Source organism: Mucor velutinosus (assembly GCF_035048745.1).
Source record: "Mucor velutinosus strain NIH1002 chromosome Unknown tig00000093, whole genome shotgun sequence".
NCBI classification, from domain to species: domain Eukaryota; kingdom Fungi; phylum Mucoromycota; class Mucoromycetes; order Mucorales; family Mucoraceae; genus Mucor; species Mucor velutinosus.
The window spans coordinates 2698873-2712382 of record NW_027041907.1 but is presented as its reverse complement, the minus strand read 5'-3'; the positions used below and the strand labels follow the sequence as shown (position 1 = coordinate 2712382).

At 40.0% G+C, this 13510-nt stretch overlaps 3 protein-coding genes across 3 annotated transcripts; 2 read left to right on the top strand and 1 right to left on the bottom strand.

Annotated features, from left to right (window-relative positions):
- Positions 1 to 4663: 4663 nt before the first annotated feature.
- On the top strand, positions 4664 to 4890 carry UGP1_1 (UTP-glucose-1-phosphate uridylyltransferase; the record flags this gene model as incomplete). Its single annotated transcript, XM_064822007.1, has 1 exon — positions 4664 to 4890. A coding segment is annotated over one exon (227 nt), but the record flags the coding sequence as incomplete, so codon positions are not given.
- Positions 4891 to 6716: 1826 nt separating this feature from the next.
- Positions 6717 to 9218, bottom strand: ATC70_002635 (uncharacterized protein; the record flags this gene model as incomplete). The annotated part of the gene is made up of 8 exons (XM_064822006.1): positions 6717 to 7139; positions 7203 to 7330; positions 7388 to 7566; positions 7629 to 7637; positions 7698 to 8345; positions 8415 to 8841; positions 8908 to 9160; positions 9216 to 9218. The coding sequence occupies 8 exons, from the start codon at positions 9216 to 9218 to the stop codon at positions 6717 to 6719; spliced, it is 2070 nt and encodes a 689-aa protein (XP_064681692.1).
- Positions 9219 to 9813: 595 nt separating this feature from the next.
- ATC70_002634 (uncharacterized protein) lies at positions 9814 to 13399 on the top strand (the record flags this gene model as incomplete). Its single annotated transcript, XM_064822005.1, has 8 exons — positions 9814 to 10096; positions 10157 to 10249; positions 10331 to 10441; positions 10497 to 10583; positions 10647 to 10814; positions 10883 to 12553; positions 12615 to 13070; positions 13128 to 13399. 8 exons carry the CDS (start codon positions 9814 to 9816, stop codon positions 13397 to 13399), a joined length of 3141 nt encoding a protein of 1046 aa, XP_064681691.1.
- Between the last annotated feature and the right edge of the window lie 111 nt (positions 13400 to 13510).

The window sequence follows — 13510 nt, the reverse complement described above, 5'->3', positions numbered from 1 at the left end:
CTTTGAATCTGATTTTACGGCTAGATTTGGTATTTCTGTTTTGGACGACCACCGAAAGTGTCCTGCTAACCTAATAAACACCTCGTCTAATCTGAGCAAAGTTGTTAGATTCAAATTTGCAAAGAATCATTGACACTCAAATTTTAAAATTACTGTATTCGCGTATTTTGAAAAGGAAGATCCAAGCTTTAGAACTAGATAGAGGCATTTATCACTTACGACTCGAGTTCCTTACAATGCAGAACATCAGAGACATCAGACAGTGCCTTACTCTATTTACTTCTTTGGCAACACAACCTAATACGCGTTATGTTTAGGTCAAATTCTGTCCAAATCTAGTCATTTTCAAACACAAATAACTTATGCTACAAAGCGTTGTGGACACTCGGAGCAAGGCCAAACGTCTCTTCTTGGTCACGCTCTACTTATTGATGCTTTATCTCAATTCTTTTGGGTCATTGCAAATTCATGAAAATTGTCGTTTTTACATGAGTACTAGCAAGGGAAAATTCTTGAAAATCAAGCGATCGCGTTTTTCACCCCAAAAATGAAGACTTTTCCTATGATACATATTAGACCAAACCGATCGTCAAAATGGAATGCAGCACTGAAAGCTCTTTTTATGAGACTTTCATATGCTAAATGCTGACATATTTACAGAAAACCTGATTTTGTATTTTTGCAGATTGCTCATTATTTTCGGCCTGAAAGCTAAATGTAATCAGCATCATTCGACGCGCCTTCATTGACTTTATATAAATGCATTAGAAAGTAAAGTATTACAACGACATTTTTCATTGTTAAATTTAGCAAAAATGTTTAAGGAATGTGAAATCAAGTCGAATTTGAACATGAAACTATCCACTGCACAATTTCAAATTAAAGTGCAGCAGTTGCGGCTGCCACCACGGCAGAAGGCTGAGACCAGATCTACTGGCCGTGACGTCGGTTATGGTGCCCTCTCATTTTCCATGCATTTGTTTTTTTTATCTTTTTTGCAAAACGCGTTTAGTATCAAACCATATCGATTTGGGAACCCTTTCGATTGAAAACAACACTCTAACTTCTGACGACACGGCTTTGTACTTTTAAAAGTACTTGATAATGCTTTATTGAAGTGGAATATAGTAGGTACCATTTGATAACGAACACTAGAAGACGTAGAATCAGCACTAATTGAATTTGTTTATTAGGTTTCGATATTTTTTTTTGCCTGTTTGACGTAGGTGCTTCTGCCATTACTTCTCTGCTATCTCTGTTGTTTGATTCTTTGGTTATTATGTCTAGTAGTAGCTACTTCTGTTGTCTCTATCTATGGCGGCTGCTTCTTTAGTCTTTGCCTGGTCTCTGGTGTCGCTCGTTCTTTGGGTTTTTATGGTATTGCTGATGGTCTTGCTGGCGGTGTTGCTGACGGTATTGCTGACGGTATTGCTGCTGGTATTGCTGCTGCTGCTAGTCTGGTCTTTTCTGGTCTGCCATCTATGATGTATGCTCGTTCTCTCGTCTATCTCTGATAATTGCTTGTGCTCTGGTCTATCTGTGGTGGTGATAAGTGGTAACTTCTTTGGTCTTTGCCTGCTCTCTGCTGATGGTGTTCGTTCTTTAGTTTTTCTGTTCTGCTGGTGTTACTGCTGGTGTTGCTGCTGCTGCTGCTGCTGCTTATCTGGTCTTTCCTGGTCTGCTGTATTTGGTGCATGCTCGTTCTCTGGTGGTCTGTGTCCGGTGATTGCCCATACTATTCTGGTGTATTTATGGCTGTGGTAAGTGGTAAGTATGTTCTTTCTTCTGGTCGCAATGATGTAAACCTTCTTTGAACGTTTATATTATTGCTTCCTTTCTCGTGATAATGCATTCATGATGTTTGCGTTGTTGCACTTTTTCTTTTTCTACTTTTTCTTTTGTTGGTAGTGTGTCCTCTGTAGCTTTACATGAAACAATATTAGTCATCATGTTGTATTGCAAACTTATAATACCACTGTTGCTTTTGTAGTTGTGTTTGTTATGCTTTTCTTTGGCTTGCTTCGTGTGAGCATTCTTTTTTTTTTGTCTACATACTACTATACTCTTATAGTATTATGTTCTTTTCTTCTTTTTTATTATTATTATTATGTTTCCTTTAAAGCATACCTTTTTTACGTTGTGTGGATGTGCCTATCCCTGAAGCTCAACAAGACTTTATCCGACACCAGGAGGTAGATAGGCCGCCTCCATTTGGTTATCGCTACTTACTTTAGTGATGATTGAGGGTCTCAATGCCTGAATTTAAAGCTAGGTGGTGTAAGTAAGGCATGCTCTAGCACCTGGGGGAAATTTGATGATAGCAGCGGCTATATTGCTATTATAGCGGCGCTTAAAATTTTGCCTCACATCAAACAGGGGGAAACCCTCGCAAATTTTTTTTTAGGTCAGCGGGGTTTTTGAGCGATTTGATTGGCTAAGAGGTCGAAGCAGCGAAGGTCTACAACCAGTTAATTTCCTATTGATCTGTTATTACTATAGTTTTGTGTTTGTAATAAAATGATATCCAAATAAGTAAAATTTTGAATTTTTCTTTATCCAAAAGTATGGTAGTAATCAAGTGCAGTTGTTTAATCTGGCATCCATTACACAGTTTGATGTGGTTGAGGTATGTGGTTTAAATTTATTATGTGGAGAACGCTATATACAGTTTAAAAACTACTACTATAGCAACACAATGTGGGTTACGATATTATTGATATTGTATCAGTATGTTATTCTGACGATCACGCCACTGATGAGCAATTGTTCTAGCTGTTGAAACTATAGTGCAAGGTGTTATGGTTTAAGAAGAGCATTTCATTTTTCATTACTGTTAAGCACAAAGAATAAAAGGGTTATTATTTGTAGCTTATAAAAAATGTTCGATATTATAAAAACAAGAAAAGACTTATTTGAATAAGATCAGACACAAAAACTAAAGATTTATTGATAAAGACAAGAGTTATTCTATTCATACTAAGTTCTGAATGCCAAAGTAGCAATGTATCTTGTACAACGCTTATCACATCTGATGAACCTCAGTATTTAGATAGCTGAGATGCACTTCAATTCTCATAGCTTGTCCATGTTGTTGCACAACACAGACATATCTGCCCATCAAGAATACCTTAATCTTTATAGACAGTTGTAGCCCTTCTGGCACAACAGTTACCAACAATCAATATGTTCCTAGTGGCTGCTGTTTATACCATGTCAACATAGTAGTAATCATTGACTAGTAATCCATCATATTTAAGCTACTATTAAGATAATCCTCTGTAATGAAGAAGCTCTTTGTTTTAGATAGAGTTAACAACTGATTATTTTCGTCGACTTCTTTATTGTGAAGTCATCGATGTCCAACATTGACGCTAAACTTTGAATCTGATTTTACGGCTAGATTTGGTATTTCTGTTTTGGACGACCACCGAAAGTGTCCTGCTAACCTAATAAACACCTCGTCTAATCTGAGCAAAGTTGTTAGATTCAAATTTGCAAAGAATCATTGACACTCAAATTTTAAAATTACTGTATTCGCGTATTTTGAAAAGGAAGATCCAAGCTTTAGAACTAGATAGAGGCATTTATCACTTACGACTCGAGTTCCTTACAATGCAGAACATCAGAGACATCAGACAGTGCCTTACTCTATTTACTTCTTTGGCAACACAACCTAATACGCGTTATGTTTAGGTCAAATTCTGTCCAAATCTAGTCATTTTCAAACACAAATAACTTATGCTACAAAGCGTTGTGGACACTCGGAGCAAGGCCAAACGTCTCTTCTTGGTCACGCTCTACTTATTGATGCTTTATCTCAATTCTTTTGGGTCATTGCAAATTCATGAAAATTGTCGTTTTTACATGAGTACTAGCAAGGGAAAATTCTTGAAAATCAAGCGATCGCGTTTTTCACCCCAAAAATGAAGACTTTTCCTATGATACATATTAGACCAAACCGATCGTCAAAATGGAATGCAGCACTGAAAGCTCTTTTTATGAGACTTTCATATGCTAAATGCTGACATATTTACAGAAAACCTGATTTTGTATTTTTGCAGATTGCTCATTATTTTCGGCCTGAAAGCTAAATGTAATCAGCATCATTCGACGCGCCTTCATTGACTTTATATAAATGCATTAGAAAGTAAAGTATTACAACGACATTTTTCATTGTTAAATTTAGCAAAAATGTTTAAGGAATGTGAAATCAAGTCGAATTTGAACATGAAACTATCCACTGCACAATTTCAAATTAAAGTGCAGCAGTTGCGGCTGCCACCACGGCAGAAGGCTGAGACCAGATCTACTGGCCGTGACGTCGGTTATGGTGCCCTCTCATTTTCCATGCATTTGTTTTTTTTATCTTTTTTGCAAAACGCGTTTAGTATCAAACCATATCGATTTGGGAACCCTTTCGATTGAAAACAACACTCTAACTTCTGACGACACGGCTTTGTACTTTTAAAAGTACTTGATAATGCTTTATTGAAGTGGAATATAGTAGGTACCATTTGATAACGAACACTAGAAGACGTAGAATCAGCACTAATTGAATTTGTTTATTAGGTTTCGATATTTTTTTTTGCCTGTTTGACGTAGGTGCTTCTGCCATTACTTCTCTGCTATCTCTGTTGTTTGATTCTTTGGTTATTATGTCTAGTAGTAGCTACTTCTGTTGTCTCTATCTATGGCGGCTGCTTCTTTAGTCTTTGCCTGGTCTCTGGTGTCGCTCGTTCTTTGGGTTTTTATGGTATTGCTGATGGTCTTGCTGGCGGTGTTGCTGACGGTATTGCTGACGGTATTGCTGCTGGTATTGCTGCTGCTGCTAGTCTGGTCTTTTCTGGTCTGCCATCTATGATGTATGCTCGTTCTCTCGTCTATCTCTGATAATTGCTTGTGCTCTGGTCTATCTGTGGTGGTGATAAGTGGTAACTTCTTTGGTCTTTGCCTGCTCTCTGCTGATGGTGTTCGTTCTTTAGTTTTTCTGTTCTGCTGGTGTTACTGCTGGTGTTGCTGCTGCTGCTGCTGCTGCTTATCTGGTCTTTCCTGGTCTGCTGTATTTGGTGCATGCTCGTTCTCTGGTGGTCTGTGTCCGGTGATTGCCCATACTATTCTGGTGTATTTATGGCTGTGGTAAGTGGTAAGTATGTTCTTTCTTCTGGTCGCAATGATGTAAACCTTCTTTGAACGTTTATATTATTGCTTCCTTTCTCGTGATAATGCATTCATGATGTTTGCGTTGTTGCACTTTTTCTTTTTCTACTTTTTCTTTTGTTGGTAGTGTGTCCTCTGTAGCTTTACATGAAACAATATTAGTCATCATGTTGTATTGCAAACTTATAATACCACTGTTGCTTTTGTAGTTGTGTTTGTTATGCTTTTCTTTGGCTTGCTTCGTGTGAGCATTCTTTTTTTTTTGTCTACATACTACTATACTCTTATAGTATTATGTTCTTTTCTTCTTTTTTATTATTATTATTATGTTTCCTTTAAAGCATACCTTTTTTACGTTGTGTGGATGTGCCTATCCCTGAAGCTCAACAAGACTTTATCCGACACCAGGAGGTAGATAGGCCGCCTCCATTTGGTTATCGCTACTTACTTTAGTGATGATTGAGGGTCTCAATGCCTGAATTTAAAGCTAGGTGGTGTAAGTAAGGCATGCTCTAGCACCTGGGGGAAATTTGATGATAGCAGCGGCTATATTGCTATTATAGCGGCGCTTAAAATTTTGCCTCACATCAAACAGGGGGAAACCCTCGCAAATTTTTTTTTAGGTCAGCGGGGTTTTTGAGCGATTTGATTGGCTAAGAGGTCGAAGCAGCGAAGGTCTACAACCAGTTAATTTCCTATTGATCTGTTATTACTATAGTTTTGTGTTTGTAATAAAATGATATCCAAATAAGTAAAATTTTGAATTTTTCTTTATCCAAAAGTATGGTAGTAATCAAGTGCAGTTGTTTAATCTGGCATCCATTACACAGTTTGATGTGGTTGAGGTATGTGGTTTAAATTTATTATGTGGAGAACGCTATATACAGTTTAAAAACTACTACTATAGCAACACAATGTGGGTTACGATATTATTGATATTGTATCAGTATGTTATTCTGACGATCACGCCACTGATGAGCAATTGTTCTAGCTGTTGAAACTATAGTGCAAGGTGTTATGGTTTAAGAAGAGCATTTCATTTTTCATTACTGTTAAGCACAAAGAATAAAAGGGTTATTATTTGTAGCTTATAAAAAATGTTCGATATTATAAAAACAAGAAAAGACTTATTTGAATAAGATCAGACACAAAAACTAAAGATTTATTGATAAAGACAAGAGTTATTCTATTCATACTAAGTTCTGAATGCCAAAGTAGCAATGTATCTTGTACAACGCTTATCACATCTGATGAACCTCAGTATTTAGATAGCTGAGATGCACTTCAATTCTCATAGCTTGTCCATGTTGTTGCACAACACAGACATATCTGCCCATCAAGAATACCTTAATCTTTATAGACAGTTGTAGCCCTTCTGGCACAACAATTACCTGTGCTATCGCGCAGGATAATAGCGAAAGTTCAGTATTTGACTTATTTTTCAGGTTAATTTCAGGTATATTCTATATTTCATTCAAATGTAATGGAGTAAAGTTATCAAACTACGATGTCAGCTTCATTTATTTAATGATCGATAGATATTAAAATATTAAATGTTGTTAATAACTCTCAATGGTCAATGTCTTGACCGCCTTTTTATCTCTGCGTGGTCTTGTAGTTATGCTATCAGTAGCTCTCCAATCATCTGGTAAAGAGAACGTGAAATCGGGGTCCAGCGTCTCCTCAGAGAAGTGCCAATGCTTCTTTTGGTATCGTAATATATCTTGAAAACTGTCTATTGCATCTCGATTCGGTTTTGTACTGTCAAGAGTATCTTGAAAAGTTGTAATCTGCTGGTTTGGTATGGTATTTGGTAAGAATAACTGGGCCACGCTTGCAGCACATGACTTTGCTAATGGTTGAAGTTCGTAACCACCTTCTAATGTCAGCACCAGTCGACCTTCACAGAGATCTTCAGCCAAATCCTTGACCATTTTCGTGAGTAATGCATATCCTCGCGGTGTTACATTATAGCCGCCAAGCTAATCATTTTACATAATAGAAATTGTTAGTTTACAACTCTCAAGCTTGACATCTTGCCTTACATTCTCTGGGTGTCCTTCGGCCGCATCAAAACCAGCTGAAACAAATATCATATCTGGTCCGAATTGCTTGACAATTGGAATTACAAAATGATAGAATGCAGCAGCGAATTCTGTATCGCCCATTGGTTCTATAAAAGGGCCTGTTAGTCGAAGGCTACTACTACAGTAGACATGTAAATACTCACTTGGCTTTCTGTTTGATTCTGAAAACGCAATATTTACATTTTTACCAATGCCTTCATATTCACCACATTCGCTAGGTGCTCCACTGAAAGGATAAAACTTGCCATGATCCCATCGGTGTACTGAAATATATAGAACATTTTGGTTATCATAAAATATCTTTTGGGTGCCGTTGCCATGACTACATGAAGACGATTGAACATTAGAACATGTAGTAATACAACATCTCAAGAAACACTTTACTGAATATCCCTATCATCAAGACAAAGTTAATTTCAAAAAATTTAATACACATGTCTGTATATAGCTTACCAGTCAATAACAACAGCTCTCTTGATCTTTGATGGGTATTTTTCCAATGTATCCGCTACAGCAACAGCTACATTATTATAAAAGCAAAAGCCCATAGCCAAATCATCTTCTGCATGATGCCCTGGAGGACGAATGAGGGCAAATCCATTCCGTAGCTGACCCTGAACAATCGGTTCCACAAGAGAGAGAAGAGCACCAGCAGCTACTTTCGCCGCTAAACTAGTGTACAGGGGGTGGAATGTTGTATCTACTGAAATACCCAGTTCACCACAGGTCATTTTACACACCAACGTAGGAGGTGCTGTTGGCTGTGGATTGCTCTGAGATGCATCAGCAAAAGCAGCCGCTGTTGAGAATCGACGGTGTTGTCTGTTGATATGGTCCTGGTCAGCTTTGATAATCGTGTCGCCACCGACACCGCGTAAAACTTTGTCAATAGTACCTAGCTGCTGTATACATGGATTCTTTGGCGGTTCAGGATTCAGTAGTGCTGCAATTGACGTTATTTTCAATGGCCTTTTTTCCTTCTTCACCATGGTTTCCTCATCTAATGGATAGTAGTTGCGAACATGACTAAACGTGTGCACGCGGAGCAGCTCCTGTGTGGTGGTTTCTCGAGCGTGAATTCGTTTGAAATATCGAAGCATCCTGAAATGCAATGAAAAAAAAAGTATAAGCAAGTGATACATCCCAGTCAGAAGTATGCCCAAGCAATACCTGTTGGTATGAAATGTTTGCAAAATGGAGCCAATTCTATCAGGTCTTTCAGGGTGAATGGTTTCACGAGAATGACATGGACAGCAATGTAAACCCATACGTCTGTCTTGCACAATGCCTGTATTTTGTCTTGCCATACCACCTCTTTTTGAATTGTAAAAATCAACATAGTCCCTCCAAGATCTGTCAGATTCTGCACCTGCTGGGCCATACCGCAAGCTCTCTGCTCTCTGAGGGACTCTAAGCAATGTGGGGCTTATCCAATCGGCCTCTTCTGGTGGCCATCCTTCGTAATGAACAAAGACAAGCGTTTCATCATGATGATCTTTTGTTATCTCTACGATACGAGCGCAATACCACTCCTTCACATCATCCGCCCATTTGATCGCTTCTACTCGATCGCCAACAGACCAGCTCTGACTTCTCTCTACACATTTGCAAATAAAGATTCACATGAGATGTCTTGGATAAAGACATGTCTCATATTACCTACCTCGAGATGGAGCCAAATCCAGTTTTTTAAACTTCTTTTGAGCAAGAGCCATGTTTTTCTTGTCTGTCTTCTTTTGATATCCCAAGCTGTTCAGTCTTGTAGACCGCCTTCTTCTCTTGGTGGATCCAGTGGAAGATCCCGTTGAGAGATTGCTGTCGCTTTCAGTGTAATAGCTAGGTGAATTTGATTCCCCATTGCGATAGAGAGGAAGAGCATCGCTCGAGTGAGATGGCTTGGGCACCAATTCCTTTATCTACACTTTGTTTAGTCCATCTACGACTGATTTACTGAGAATTCAATATTTCTACCATTTTGCCACAATGAAAGAATCTTATTGAACGAACAAATGTCGAATTTCAAACGCACTAGAGTTCTCCAATGTTATTTTGCGTCACATACGGCACAGAGAGGATTTGGCTGTGACTCCAACAAAGACATCTACTACTGCTGTGTGTCGGATATTTAAGTCCAAGCAATGGTAATGAGCAACGGATGGCATTGCTATGGTGATATAGCGTAGTAGGTGAGCTTGCTTGAGAGCTGTTCAAGCGATTCCAAACCTTATCAAATGCAGTAATATAACTCCAAGCAGCAAGTCCAGACATTCGCTTCCTGACACAGCGACATGCCATATTTGGTAGAGGTTGATGATGCCTCTCAAATGTCGACCTGTTGCATTAGTACATGGCTTTAGCTTGGATCCAAGGATGATGTGCTCACAAGAACCAGTGGATTACACAAAAGACGGGCATTGTTCGACCCGCTGACCATCCGAACACATCACTGCGATTTTTCTAAACTTGCTTGTTTAGTAGACCCGCCCTTCTCGCATTTAAAATCTTGAAACAAGCGGATTTTTCTTTTTTCTTCCTTCATACACAACGCTATACTCACATTGACGATAAAATGGCCAGACTACTATGGTTGTTATTTGGATTACTGTGTATAATCCAAATAACAAGAGCATATGAATACAATTTGCTGCTAGAGAACTACGATTTGGTCCCCAACACGCCACCATTAAAGTCAACCTACGACATCTTTGCTGGCAATGGTGATAAAGATTGCCCTCCTTGTTTTAACTGTTTGCTGCCTGGCTTTGAGTGTTTGCACTTTGCTAACTGCTCTGAATACGACGGTAAATGTAATTGTCCTCCTGGATTTGGTGGCGATGATTGTAAACAGCCTCGTAAGTGTGTCTTTCTGCATGAAACAAGCCCCGTGTATTAATGCAAATCTGCGTGTCTAGTGTGTGGTGCTTTACCAGACGGCCGCAATCGATCTCCACGAGAAAATGATCACTGTGATTGTCCTGAGGGATGGGAAGGAATCAACTGCAATGGTAAAGTGTAACAAAGAGGGCTTTGGATATTCGTCATCATGACTGATGCTGAAAGGATGTTTACCTTGTGTCCTTGTGTAGTTTGCAAGACCGATTCGGTATGTAATTCCTTGGTCCCCACTGGACAAAATGGTACTTGCTACAAGAATGGCATCACCGTCTTTGAAAATTACCAAATGTGTAATGTTACCAGTAAGTAGATTGCGCTTGCTAGATAGTGGCCTCATACTGATATTGTGCAAAAAAGACCGAAAAATCTTGGATCAGTTGAAAACGCAAATCCCTCAAGTGACCTTTTCCTGCAACAAGAATCAAGCAACATGTGATTTCCAGTGTAAGTGTATCTCTTGCATGAACCCACAGCCAATCAAGATATACTCATAATGACATGACACAGTTTGGGTGGACGAGATTGAGTCATTTTACTGCCATTTGAACACTTGTGGATTCGAACAACAGTACGAATACGGCAAAAATACAACCAAATATACCTGTCAAAACATCGACTGTCGTTGTATCAAGGACGAATTTCTGTGCGGCAAAGATGGCTCGATTGACTTGACAGGTAAGCAGGCGCAAGTGCGATAAGGCCTCCGTAGCAACAATCATGCTGAATATGCCTGTTGTATGTAGATCTTTTGGCAGACGAAATCAAGGGTCCTGCTTCATTCAACTGTGCTGGTCCAAACTGCGCATTTTCAGAGCCTGCCATGGATGACCTGATCTCTGCTGTTTTTGGTGATGATTCAATCTTCTTGGACTGTCATGGAGGCGAATGTTTACATTACACAATGGTGCCTGGATTTGAAAGACCCGAGAGACGTACCAATTGGACCATGATCATCAGTGGATTGTCAGGCGTGGCCGTATTCCTGGTCATCGTTGGAAGTGTGGTGACCTATTTTGCAGGAAAGAGAGGACCAGAGGGAGTAATTGAGATTGCCGACGACGAAGCAGGCAAGCTCATGTCAGAGCATACACCCACCAGTCTCATTTTTGATAACATCAACTATCAAGTCAACGATAAAAAGATTCTGCAAGAAGCAAGTGGCATGGTGCAACCTGGCCAGATCATGGCCATCATGGGTCCTAGCGGTGCAGGAAAAACGACCTTGTTGGACATTTTAGCAAAACGCACAAAATCAGGCACTTCGTCGGGAGACGTGTATTTGAATGGCCAAGAGGTAGACGCCTCCCATTACAAGAAATTGATCGGCTATGTGGACCAAGAGGAGGTCATGATTCCTACTCTGACTGTATACGAAACTATCCTGTACTCTGCTTTACTGCGTTTGCCTCGTTCCATGAGCCAAGCAGCCAAGAAATACCGAGTGATGGAGGTTATGCAAGAATTGGGCATTGATGCTATCAAGGATTCCAAGATTGGACAACCTGGAGCCCGCTCTATCAGCGGTGGTGAGCGTCGTCGAGTTGCCATTGCTTGTGAATTGGTCACATCACCCTCGATTCTGTTCCTGGATGAACCCACCAGTGGATTGGACGCCTACAATGCTTTTAACGTGGTCGAATGTCTCGTTGCTCTTGCAAAGAATTACAAGCGAACTGTGGTCTTTACTATTCATCAACCTCGCTCCAACATTGTCACCTTATTCGACCAACTTGTGCTTGTAGCTGCTGGAAGAGTCATTTATTCTGGCCCTCAGTCTGAAGCACAGCATTACTTTAAACAAATTGGATATGATTGCCCCCAGGGATTCAACATTGCCGACTATTTGGTGGATTTATCCGTAGGAGCCGTGCGTAGAACACCCAAACAGCCTTCATCAGCAGTGCAAGGATCGACTACAAACACAGCATTCGCAGATGATGATGGGTTCTTTGCTCCATCCGTGTTACCTGCTGGCTTCAGTGATGGTTTAGAGAACACAACCGAGCAATGGGCTTCTGAATTAAATACACGATCCAACAATCCTCAAAGCAAGCAACGACAACAGCAATATGAGGCTGCTGCTGCTGCTGCTGCTGCTGCTGTTAGTAGCCATGAACCCAATGTGGTTGTAGAACAAGCTCAAGCAGATGGACTTTCCTCTCACCTCCGTCAATTAGTAGAATACTACCAGCACAGCATAATTGCCAATGCGCTCAAGGAAAACATCCAAACTGCCATTACGCAAGCACAATCCGACAATGAAGGAGACACTGTCAGCACCAAAAGCATCCTTATTTACAAGCGACCTGGCCCCTTTGCTCAATTCCAAATTTTGGCCAACAGAACATTCAAGAATCTGTACAGAAACCCCATGCTCATGTTTAGCCACTATGCCATGGCAGTGATCTTGGCTCGTAAGTAATTATGGCATAAGCTGCTTGGACGTATAAGCTAATAATCCCCATTCCCAAATAGTTGTATGTGGTGGTTTGTTCTACCAAGTATCCAACACCATTGCAGGCTTTCAAAATCGCATGGGATTATTTTTCTTTTACGAAGCACTGTTGGGATTCATGTGTTTGACCTCGCTACAAGTGTTTAGCAGCGAACGCATCTTGTTTGCCCGTGAGCGTGCCAATGGATATTATTCACCTACAACCTACTTTTTGTCCAAAGTATTGTTTGACATTATTCCTTTGCGTGTCGTGCCTCCTCTTATGATGGCCCTAATTTCGTATTCCATGGTCGGTCTGGTGGAAGGCGTCAATGAATTCCTCAAATTTTTGCTGGTACTGGTCTTGTTCAATCTCACTGCTGCTGCCCTTTGCTTGGCCATTGGCATTGTCGTAAAGAACTTGTCTTTAGCCAATTTATTAGCCTGTATGTCTATCCTCTTTTCCATGCTGTTTGCCGGCTTGTTGCTCAACAAAGGTACAATGCACATTGAGATCAAATACATGGGCATATGAACTAACCTTCGTATTTTAGATACCATGTCACCTTATTTCAGCTGGCTCAAGTACCTCTCATTCTTTAATTACGCTTTAGAGGCCATGCTGGTCAATGAGCTACTCTATCTCCAGCTGGTGGAGGAGAGATTCGGCCTCAAAATCGATGTGCCTGGAGCTACCATCTTGTCTACCTTTGGCTTCAATGCAAAGAACTACTGGCCTGATGTGATTCGCTTGAGCTCCATGTTTGGTTTGTTCATCTTCATTGCTTACATATGGCTTGTGTTGTTTGTCAAGGAGAGAAGATAGACCTTTTGATTTACTATAAATCTCACATTATAATACGTATTAATTTTGTAAATAAACTCCAAGCTACACCAGTTACAGCTCGCACTTGGCCATCCAATAACAGCTTAAATT